Below are 12,460 nucleotides of genomic sequence, written 5' to 3'. Positions count from 1 at the left end.
ATAATTTTTTCATGATTACCTTCCACTTCACAAACTTGGCTACATACCATCTACAGATAATGAAGCCAAGGGTGTACTTGAGTGCGTTATTTGCAAACACAAAGAACAAAAAAACAGGAAGCGAAAATCTGTTTGTACTTGGTGCATCGAGAGCGAAGTTGCGCTGTGTACCATAGACTGCTTTGGTTGATTATCACTCACTTTCAAAGTACTGAGTGTGTAATACAGTGTGTGACTGTATAAATAGTCTGTGAAATTGTATAAATTGTAATTTTAGTAAATTTTGAACAAGTAATATTGCAACAATAAACATTTATTGTGGACATATATCTGACACATGTATCACAGTTCCATGGAACATTATGACCGTTCTACTGTAGAAATATTGTAAAGGACACAAATGTGCATCATACACGATCAAAAAACAAATAAGAACACAGAACAAATATGGCAAATAATTGAAAATATATTTATGGTAAATCACGGTGCTTGAATGGCCCGTGCGACTGCCTCTGGGAGCTTCACGCACAGGTGCACAGCCAGTGATGACGTCACACGCCCCCTTCGCCACGTCCCCACAGACGAGGTAAGAGAAGGGAAGGGAATTGTCGGGAAAGCGCCAAGCCATGACGACTATATAGCATTGGGAAGGGATCAAGATAAGGATTTGGGATGGGACGGGGAGGGAAGGAATGGTGTCCAACCACTTGGACGGTCGGGGATTGAACGCAGACCTGCATGAAGCGAGTCGGCGAGAATATGCCACCTACAATTTTTTTATTATTTTTCTCGTGATCAGGGAACACAAATGAACACTTTCATAAGACAAAATATTTTTTTTTTAATGTACGTGTTCAGGAAAAGGAATTTATCATTATACAAAGATCAAAAAAATTTTGCGAATACTTAAGCTGCTCCTGCAATTATAGCCTGTAACATGCCCAGGCACAAGAAATAATTTTTTGTTTTTTGAGATATATACAAGAAGTGTTACATTCTTGTACAGCCACTAATACGTGTAGCGTTTCGGGCAGGTCCCTGGAACATGATCCCTGCTGCGAAGAATCATTGTTACAACCAAGTACCCATTTTACTGTTGAGTTAAACAGAGGCTACAGTTAAGGATTAGCGCCCAGTAAATCCTCCCCGGCCAGGATACGAACCTATGACAAAGCGCTCGCAGAACGCCAGGCGAGTGTCTTACCACTACACCACAGAGACTGGTGAAAAAGAAATAAATCTTATAAAAAAATTAATTTGTGTTCCCTGATCACGAGAAAAATAATAAAAAAATTGTAGGTGGCATATTTTGGCCGCAATAGGGTGGGAAGTCTTACAAAAAAAGACGCGTTAGCAGAGTAAGCGTCGGAGGTGGGTCACCTTCGCCAGAGCTGTCAGCCGGGAGTTACCACAAAGATATTAATACCTAATTATTTCAATGTCTCTGATTTTTTCTTAGCTTTTTGCAGTAATATTATTCAATAGTGTGTAGTGTGATATACTTATACAATAAAATGTGTGAACGATCGCTATACTCATAATTTTGGTGTGCATATTAGTGATTCAATTATTATGTTCATAAACCAATAAACAAATAGTTTTGTTGTTATTATACTATATACACAGGTTATATATAAGTATCTGTATGTTTTGTTCCCCACGCCTAACATCAGATAACCCCAAGTCCCAAGGGCAGTACTTACAAGGCATTCATTGAAAGGAACCCTAAGCACATGCAGCCCGAGTACAATACCTGTGAATGTTACTCCCAGCTCCCACACCATCATAAGAGCAGTACGGGACATAAGGCACAGCACAACATAGAATTTGGAGCTGGAACCACACGATCAGCCGAGAACTGAAGAGTGGATCACCAGCGCGATGGGTCTGGGGCTCCCCCTTTCCTCTCCTGAGAAGGGGGGGTGCTGTGCAGACATGCGGCACGTGTGCCGTCATGCTCGTTTGCTCATCTTTCATTTGGGGAGTTCTGTCCACTCGTTAGTCTTCTCTAGACGTTTTAACCAGAATAGGGGTTTGTTTTGAGGCGCTTACCATTCTGGGTGCCTGGCCCCAGTCGATTGCAGACACAGAATGCCCCAAACACATGTGCACTTCTACAGGCCATTGCTCCTCGTGGCTTTCTGAGGGGGGGCCAGGTTCTGGCTCGTGATCCTCAGTAGGCCCAGAACTCCATCCACATTGATGCTAAAGTCTAATAATATACATATCAGCCTGGATAGCTCTGTGGAACTGTAGGGGCTCCCCCAAGAAATGAACACTTTTATAAGGCAAAAACAATTTTGTGATTTTTTTTTGTTTGCGCCTGGCGGTGTTGAAGGCATTAAGACCCAGAGCAGCACAAAGGTTAAAAGCCAACAACACCGCTGTGCGTAAAAAAAAAAAAAAATCACTTTTTTCTTCTTAGATTGTTGAAATGAGTTCCTTGATCACAGAAAAAATAATAAAAAAAAATCATAGGTGATATTTTGCTGAACTATTACCATATGCAAATTAGGGATTCTGCATGCAATTGCAGTCACTGCAAATCCATTATTGTGCAAAGGGTTACACGACTTAACTTGTGTAAGCAATCCCTGTATGGCCCTGGAAAACCTCCTTATGGTTGGAGTTTTCCTTATCTGCCATCAACCAGGGTTAGGCACCCAGAAAGGTAGGCATAACAAAACAAACCCCACATGGTAAGAAACTAAAACAAAAAAACGAACAGAGAGGTAGAAACTCCCTACAATCCAAAGGAAACAAGCAAACAAGCAAACATCACACTTTACTGCTGCGCCGATTGTCTGCGCAGCCCTCCCCGCCCCGAGAGGGAGAGGGGGGAGCCCTGGACCTCACTGCGCCGGCTGCCTAGCATCAGTTCGTAAGCTAATGTCAACCGGGATAGACGCTTCTCTGGCCTCAGTTTCCTAAGCGGTGTTTGCCTTGTGTGGCGTTCACTGCAGTGTGTTGTGTTGTGCGGTGGCCATGTGTTCCTCATCAGTACCGGGGTTGCATGGAACACATGCAACCCCATGTTGCATGTGTTCTGTGAGTACTGCCCCTATGTGACAGGGTTATCTTCCCTGGGGCGTTCGGGAACCATTCCCGTAGAAGTTCTTGCTGCTCGGCATTTGCCTCACTCTTGGGGCCAACTGGGGCTTGGGGCCCTTGTTTGGCTCTGGGTAGGGACTGGTATTGTGCTGGTTAGGGCGTCAAGGTGTTACGCGACCTGCCACCTAAGCAGCGACCGGTTCCTGTTGCCTCTGGAGACGGTGTACTTTTGCGGGGTTTTTCTTTTGTTTTTATTTTCATTTGCCTGGTGGGGGTCTGCCTAGTGTGGCTATAGTTCCACTGGTAGTGTTTGGTGGCCTTCTGCTAGGTCCCCGTGATTGTACATATCGCAGGGGTTTTCAGTGTTGTCCTCTACCCTCTTGTTATTTTTGGGTTTCTTAACCGGTTAGCAACACCTTGCCCGGGCTTCCCATAGTTGTTACCCTACGGGCCCTGGAAACCCCTGTTGGGGCTCGGTGGACTATTGAATGTGTCTTCCGGGTTCCAAACCTGTCTTGTAAGGGATTGTTGGTTGCTGTGCCCTTGTCTCTGGGTGACAGTCGCCACTTTTACCTCAGTCATGTTGCCTGTTGGGTCACTGACACCTTGACCCGGAGTCTTGCAAGATATATTCTCTGCTTGTTCTCCAGTATTCTCCTGATGTTATTACTGTTCAGAGTACATGCGGCATCCGTGTTGCAAGCTAGGTTAGGTTGCTGCAACACACGCTAGGTTGGTTTCCCACTTGGATGCCCCGGGGCCGCCACGTTTTACTTAGGTGCTGTTTCCCCCTTTTTCCTCCCTGTTCCCGGCTCTGGACCATCTGCGGGTTTCGGGGGCGGGGTTTAGTTGGGGCAGAGACTGGCGGTTTCGGGGGCTGCCCCGTTCGGGTTGGGGACGGAGGTTTTCGAGCCTGTTCCTCCTGCCAAGGCTTCTGGGTCCTACCAGCGGCCCTTTCTTGCTGCCTTTCCAATAGACTCTTCCTTTTCTTTAAGGGCGGAGGGCTTGGAGGCCGGCTCTGCCCCGGGGCCTCCAAGTTTGAGAGTTTGGTCCACTAGGCTGTTGCTTGGAGCAGCCCGCAGGCCCACATACCCACCACAGCCCGGTTGGTCCGGCACTCCTTGGAGGAATAAATCTAGTTTCCTCTTGAAGATGTCCACGGTTGTTCCAGCAATATTTCTTATGCTTGCTGGGAGGACGTTGAACAACCGCGGACCTCTGATGTTTATAAAGTGTTCTCTGATTGTGCCTATGACACCTCTGCTCTTCACTGGTTCTATTCTGCATTTTCTTCCATATCGTTAACTCCAGTACGTTGTTATTTTACTGTGTAGATTTGGTACTTGGCCCTCCAGTATCTTTCAGGTGTATATTATTTGATATCTCTCTCGTCTTCTTTCTAGTGAGTACATTTGGAGGGCTATGAGACGATCCCAATAATTTAGGTGCTTTATTGCATCTATGCATGCTGTATATGTTCTCTGTATTCCCTCTATTTCAGCAATCTCTCCTGCTCTGAAGGGGGAAGTGAGTACTGAGCAGTACTCAAGACGGGACAACACAAGTGACTTGAAGAGTACAACCATTGTGATGGGATCCCTGGATTTGAAAGTTCTCGTAATCCATCCTATCATTTTTCTGGCTGTCGCAATATTTGCTTGGTTATGCTCCTTAAACGTTAGGTCGTCAGACATTATTATTCCCAAATCCTTTACATGCTGTTTTCTTACTATGGGTACATTTGATTGTGTTTTGTACTCTGTATTATGTTTAAGGTCCTCATTTTTACCGTACCTGGAATTTATCACTGTTAAACATCATGTTATTTTCTGATGCCCAGTCGAAAACTTTATTAATATCAGCTTGAAGTTTTTCAATGTCTTCAGCCGAGGTAATTTTCATACTGATTTTTGTGTCATCTGCCAAGGATGATACGAAGCTGTGACTTGTATTTTTGTCTATATCTGATATGAGAATAAGGAAAAGCAGCGGTGCAAGGACTGTACCCTGAGGTACAGAGCTTTTAACTGCACTTGGACTAGATTTTATATAGTGACCAGTGCGCACCAGGTTAGCCGGGGATGGTGGGGTCTGCCCGTCCGTCAGGCTCACAGCACGGTTCGGGAGTTCGTGGCTGTCTAGTTTGCGCTTCGGAGGGTTCGGGTCACTGTGTGCTCTACCATTCAGCTCCATTCGAACTGTTCTCTGGCAGTTCTTTGCCAGAATCACAGGGTTTCTCTTAGGTGTTTGACCATTTGGGGTTGGTCCCTTTGAGTGGCTCGTTTGCTGGATTCTCGGGGTTTGACTAGCCGTGAGGTTCATGTCCGGGGTGTGTCCTACGTCCTAGTGGACAGCCTGTCTCGGTTCATTCCTGTGTTCGCGGATTGGCCAGTCGTCGCCGACTCGTTTCGTTGGCTCTGCCGGACATATGGACTCCTGGCCATGGATGTCTTCGAGTTGGCGTGGTCTAGGCGTCGCCCATTCTATGTGGTGCTCTTACCCACCTGCATGGCATTCACGGAGGATGCCTTACGACAGGGCTGGTCGAGGTGGGGGTACCTGTTCCTCTTCTCCTGGTCCAGCTGTTGCTTTGGGTTCTGGCTCGGTTGGAGCCCATTCCAAAGAGAGTAGTCCTTATGGTTCCTTGGTGGCCGGCCCAGCTTTATTTTCAGACGCTGCTTGATAGGTGTCCGAACCCGGGGCGTTTTTCCGCAGCTCTGCCTCTTTCGGCAGGTCGGACCGGTCCTGTACGTGACTGGTTCGGCCTTCTCCTAGGCTCTTCGCGTCTGGTATTTTGATGCGGGTATCACCATCTCTGTGGTGATCAGGTGGCTTTGTTGATGGTGTCCCACCTGCAAGCTTCGTCTCGGCGACAGTATGACGTTCCTGGTGTTTCTATGCACTTTTTTCTTGCTCTTTATAGGTTGTCTTCTCTTTCGCCAAATATCCTACATAGGTTGTCTTCTCTTTCGCCAAATATCTTCTCTTCAAATGGCCAAATATCCAGCAAAGCAATGTAAATCCTGGTGAAGAATTCAGGCGGGATAGACACTGGACGTGAGGCACTGGTAAACTTAGGGGCGATCGCCGTGCCACCACATGCTAGGTCGGCCCGTATGCTTATCAACACCCCTCGCATTCCAAGGCAACGCTCATATTCCGATTCAAATTTTCTGAGCAAATCCTGTTTGTAATCCAAAAAACTTGTAAACAGGGATGCTCGTATTCTGAGGTACCACTGTATATAACTGGCATTACTTAGCCATAATAGTATTACAGAAGAGCCTGAATGATACCTGGTTGATACCTGGTTGATGGGGTTCTGGGAGTTCTTCTACTCCCCAAGCCCGGCCCGAGGCCAGGCTCGACTTATGAGAGTTTGGTCCACCAGGCTGTTGCTTGGAGCGGCCCGCAGGCCCACATACCCACCACAGCCCGGTTGGTCCGGCACTCCTTGGAGGAATAAATCTAGTTTCCTCTTGAAAATGTCCACGGTTGTTCCGGCAATATTTCTTATGCTTGCTGGGAGGACGTTGAACAACCGCGGACCTCTGATGTTTATACAGTGTTCTCTGATTGTGCCTATGGCACCTCTGCTCTTCATTGGTTCTATTCTACATTTTCTTCCATGTCGTTCACTCCAGTACGTTGTTATTTTACTGTGTAGATTTGGTACTTGGCCCTCCAGTATCTTCCAGGTGTATATTATTTGATATCTCTCTCGTCTTCTTTCTAGTGAGTACATTTGGAGGGCTTTGAGACGATCCCAATAATTTAGGTGCTTTATTGCATCTATGCGTGCCGTATATGTTCTCTGTATTCCCTCTATTTCAGCAATCTCTCCTGCTCTGAAGGGGGAAGTGAGTACTGAGCAGTACTCAAGACGGGACAACACAAGTGACTTGAAGAGTACAACCATTGTGATGGGATCCCTGGATTTGAAAGTTCTCGTAATCCATCCTATCATTTTTCTGGCTGTCGCAATATTTGCTTGGTTATGCTCCTTAAACGTTAGGTCGTCAGACATCATTATTCCCAAATCCTTTACATGCTGTTTTCCTACTATGGGTACATTTGATTGTGTTTTGTACTCTGTATTATGTTTAAGGTCCTCATTTTTACCGTACCTGAGTACCTGGAATTTATCACTGTTAAACATCATGTTATTTTCTGATGCCCAGTCGAAAACTTTATTAATATCAGCTTGAAGTTTTTCAATGTCCTCAGCCGAGGTAATTTTCATACTGATTTTTGTGTCATCTGCAAAGGATGATACGAAGCTGTGACTTGTATTTTTGTCTATATCTGATATGAGAATAAGGAAAAGCAGCGGTGCAAGGACTGTACCCTGAGGTATAGAGCTTTTCACTGCACTTGGACTAGATTTTATATGGTTGACAGTTACTCGCCGAGTCCTGTTTGACAGAAAACTGAGTATCCAGCGTCCTACTTTACCGGTTATTCCCATTGACTTCATTTTGTGTGCTATCACGCCATGGTCACATTTATCGAAAGCCTTTGCGAAGTCCATGTATATCACATCAGCATTCTGTTTCTCTTCTAATGCCTCAGTGACTTTGTCGTAGTGCTCAAGTAACTGTGAGAGGCACGATCTTCCCGCTCGAAATCCATGTTGGCCTGGGTTGTGAAGGTCATTGGTCTCCATGAAATTGGTGACCTGACTCCTAATCACTCTCTCAAATACTTTTATGATGTGCGATGTTAGTGCAACTGGTCTATAATTTTTGGCCAATGCTTTGCTCCCTCCCTTGTGTAGAGGGGCTATGTCTGCTACTTTAAGTGCATCTGGTATCTCCCCCGTGTCCAAGCTCTTCCTCCACACTATACTGAGTGCCTGTGCTACCGGCACTTTGCATTTCTTTATAAATATTGAATTCCATGAGTCTGGACCTGGAGCCGAGTGCATGGACATGTTTTCAATTTCTTTTTCAAAATTTAGTGCGCTCGTGTTTATATCAGTTATATTTACAGGGGTTTGAATATCCCGCATAAAGAAATTGTCTGGATCTTCCACCTTCATGTTGTTTATTGGAGTGCTAAACATGTCCTCATACTGCTTTTTTAGGATTTCACTAATTTCTTTGTCATCCTCCGTGTATGAACCTTCACTTGTACGAATAGGTCCAATACTGGCAGTGGTTTTTGCTTTTGATTTCGCATATGAGAAGAAATATTTTGGATTTTTCTTTATTTCCTGAATTGCTTTCTGTTCTAACTGCCTTTCTTCAGTTTCATATGAGTGTTTCAATTTCCGCTCGATTTCTTCAATCTCCCTATTTAAATTATTCCTTCTTTGACGGGAAATTCGTGTCTGCATAAGCAGTTCCGTTATTTTTTTCCTGCGTTTATAGTGTCGTCTGCGTTCTCTTTCTATGTTAGATCTCTTTCTGGCTTTCCTCAAAGGAACATGTTTCAGACAGACTTGATACGCTTCTGAAGTCAGTTTTTCTATTCCTTCTGTAGGACTTGTATTATTTAGAACAGTTCCCCATGGAATGTTTGTAAGTTCCCTGTTTATTATCTCCCAGTCTATCCTTTTATTATTAAAATTGAATTTACTGAATAGCCCCTCTCGCTTTATCAACGTTTTAGGTCTATTCTGAGTATTGATGGTAGTTTGCACTTCAATGAGTTTGTGATCTGAGTATGTGGTATCTGATATCGTAATGTCTCTGATAATGTCTTCATTGTTCGTAAAGACCAGATCTAGAATATTTCCATTTCTCGTTGGCTCCGATATCTGCTGATTGAGTGAAAATTTGTCACAGAATCTAAGTAGTTCTCTAATCTGTGGTTGGTTAGGTCCTGATAGATTTCCTGGTATAATATTATTGTTTGCTATTTTCCACCTGAGACTAGGCAAGTTCAGGTGGAAAATAGCAAACAATGTGATAATGACTGTGTACAATGTTCAAATATCAGTGAATCAATGCTGTTCACTATGTTCACAATGCAAGCCGCAGCACCACAGCATTATTTCGTCCATCTAGGAATCTTCAAACGACTTCTTATGTTACTTTACAAAATAAATTTGTGGTCAATTATTCATTTACGGGATTTAGTGACCAGGATTGAGGTGATAATTAATGCTGTGCGTAGTATTGTGGGAAGAGGTGGTTTGGTGTGGGAGGGAGGGAGGGAATCCAGATAGCATCACTGTGTGTGGCAGCCACTCTTGTTTTGCTCACCATACTAGCTTAGTGGTTCGCTATGGTGAACACACATGTACATGGGTATATACACACATTGTATATACCCATGTACCTATGTGCGTAGTATTGTGGGAGGAGGGAGAAGATCGAGGTAGCATCACTGTGTGGGGGCAGCCACTCTTGTTTTGCACACCATACTAGCCTAATGGTTTGCTATGGTAAACACATATGTACATGGGTATATAACATGTGCGTATATAGTGTAATAACAGCAACAGGAGTATGTTGGGAGGAGCCATTTTGGTGAGGGTGGTGGCGTCAAACTCATAGCGTCGTCTGCTGGCTGCTGTGTGATTTCTCATGTCGTGTATCAGTGTATGGTGGCCACTATGCTGTTTGGACACAATACCAGCTTAGTTGCATAATTATGGTGAATAAAACACGTAGATACGTATACATAACGTGTGTAAATAGTGTAATAAAAACAATAACAGTATGGTGGGAGGAGGAATGTTGGCGAGTAAGCTAGGTGTTGGAGGAGTGAAGGAGGGCTGGCTGGGTGGAGTAGCTCACACTCTTGGAATTCTGAGTGTGTTGATGGTGAATGTATATAGTGTGTAATACTGTATAGTGTGTGATACTGTATAGTGTGTGATACTGTATAGTGTGTGTGATACTGTATAGTGTGTAGATTGTAAATATAAATAAATTAGCATGATACATTGGAAATATGTGCAGGATATGTGTACCCACGTGTCATGCACGTAACACAGTGTCTTCGGACAGTACAGATGTTCTACTGCCATAATATAGTGTATGTGTTCATTATACATAGGATTGGCAAAAAAAACAAATAAAATGTATTTGGAACTGTGCGCAAAAAATGAACAAAAATCTATTCACGGTAACTCATGCATCTTGAGCCAGGAGCCCTATTGGTCCCGGGAGCGTACACCATGGGCGACCGGGGATAGATGATGTCACGCAAGAATTTACGGACCCCATAGCAGCCAAAGTAAGTACAATTTCGACTTTTTTGTTAACATATCTATACTCAGGGAAGGGTTTTTGACACTTTCAAAAAACAAGAAATTTTTTCCAGAAAATATATTTCCTGCGCACTGGGGGGTGCCGTATTTGGTAGCCGAGCAGCCCAGTGGTTAAAAGACTTTATGGTTAGTTACACATCACTGTAAATGGGCATGGAATATGAAATAAAAAAAATATTGTCATGATCAGACATAAAATAGTCATACAGTACCTTGTATATTTGAAGTTTTGTTATTTGGAACTTCTTTTTGGGTTTTCTCTGGGTCAGAATTGTATATGCGTGGAACAGATGGCGCAGAATCTTCAACTTTTACTTGACTTGCCCATTTTTTAAACAGTTGCCGCCTTTCCTGTTTGCCTATACATAAGCCAGGTTGTCCCCAAACTTCAATTGAAAATAAAACTGGTGGGCCTTTCTCAAGTGTCTTTAGGATTTTTATTATCAACTTCTTTACACATGAGAGAGCTTGTCTGTTAGGATGTCTGAGGGCACCATTATAAACTTTAGATTTTTGGTTTATATCACCCATTACTGGCATAGGGATGTTCATCAAATGTCTGTAATGATGGCTTTTTAAGTAAATAAGATCTTCACCCTGTGTAAAAAACTTGCCTAAACAATGAGCAACATCAGTTTTTTCTTCCTTATTCTGAAAAGGTGAATTGTTGTGGGAATAGAAACTTGTGGAGCAGGCCGATGATGGTCCTGGTGCACTGAATGATAAAGGGGAGCATGATTCAAAGCTTCTTGATAGCGAGTATCCACCACATTGTTTTGTTTTTTGCCGACATTCAGTTAAGTCATCATGGTTGGTGAAAACAGCAAAGCCAGTGCTATGCATGTGCTCTAGTCTAGTTCCCAATATGATATGACTAATATCAATAGGTACAGAAAATTCTAAAGATATAGCAACAGGTGGTCTAATGAAATACTCTCCCATGAATCCTTTTCTTCTAGTAGTCAGGTCACAACTTATCTGAAGAAAATAAATAATCATGACTCAGGTCTGAAGATTGTGGATCTTTAGCACTTGTAAAAGCATAACAATTTAGAAACCATGTTAGATTATTGTGCCATGGTTGTATAATTAATTGCCCCAAACAAGGTAGACATATTTTTATGTGATATATTCAGATACTCATGGTAATACTGGAGATCAAAGGTGCAAGATAAAAAGTGGGTTGTTCAACATAAAAACAGTAGAATGATAAAATAAAGCAAAGTTCAGAGGACCAGTTGGTTTACGAACCCCTTGGGGACGAGACCCGTCGGTGATCGTGTCAGTTCGTAAACAAGAAATGGAGGAAAATGAAGAGAAAAAATTAGTTTTGTTTTCTTAAATCTAAGGGGAAAAAATCGACAGGTATATAGCATAAATGTGCCAGTATTTTGTCTGCACTCACCAATAAGAGAAGTTCTGATCCACTTCTCCCTCAGGAGAGGTGGGACCAAAGAGCCAGAGCTCAACCCCCGCAAGCACAACTAGGTGAGTACACCCTCACTGCTGCTGGTCTCCCTCCCTCCCCCCAGGTGGCTAGCTTAGTTGATTGCCAGCCAGATATAACCTGGAGAATCTCCATCTAATACAGTAGAGTATTCATGAAACAAGTACGGTGGTACCTCGGTTTAAGAGTTTAATCCGTTCCTGGAGACAGCTCGTATTCCGAAAACTAGTATTCCGAAGCTAATTTCCCCATAAGAAATACTGGGAAATGAATTAATCCGTTCCTGACTACCCCAAAAACCCCACATCAAACTAAATTTTTATACCTAATTCATCTAAATAAACCTACAAAACTATGTTCAAGTTATTACTTACCCTAGTTGTTGAATGCTGTAGGCCTATGGAAGATGGTGAGGAGGGGAAGGAGGAGAGGAGTTACTGTTTGGAAGGGGAGTCCCCTTCCATTATCACATCAGGCAGTGAGGACCTTTCTGGTGTGCACTCCCTGGCACGTTTTGTCTGAATACCACTAGGTCCTGGTTGTGGCTCACTGCTCGATTTTCTCACAACAAATCTGTCCATGGAAGCTTGCTTTTCCCTTCTTCGCAAGCTGTCTCTGTAGTAAGGCATCACATTGTCATTGAAAAGATTAAGGCAATGGCCTACTACAGCTTTCTCTGGGAGAGTCTTTTCAATAAAAGTTTGAATCTCTTCCCACATCAGACACACCTTCTTAATTTC

General features: G+C 43.5%; 1 protein-coding gene across 1 annotated transcript in view; it reads right to left on the bottom strand.

The window, feature by feature from the left end:
* LOC138349771 (uncharacterized) overlaps positions 1-11,251 on the bottom strand; it is a gene marked incomplete at its 5' end in the record, with an annotated part of 134,748 nt that extends 123,497 nt beyond the window's left edge. The window contains 1 exon segment of the mRNA XM_069305728.1: positions 10,486-11,251. Coding sequence (XP_069161829.1) covers positions 10,486-11,251 — 766 coding nt within the window.
* Between the last annotated feature and the right edge of the window lie 1,209 nt (positions 11,252-12,460).

The sequence above is a fragment of the Procambarus clarkii genome, chromosome 56 (assembly GCF_040958095.1).
Source record: "Procambarus clarkii isolate CNS0578487 chromosome 56, FALCON_Pclarkii_2.0, whole genome shotgun sequence".
Taxonomy (NCBI): domain Eukaryota; kingdom Metazoa; phylum Arthropoda; class Malacostraca; order Decapoda; family Cambaridae; genus Procambarus; species Procambarus clarkii.
The sequence above is the reverse complement of the archived record's forward strand: the minus strand, read 5'-3'. Positions and strand labels throughout refer to the sequence as shown.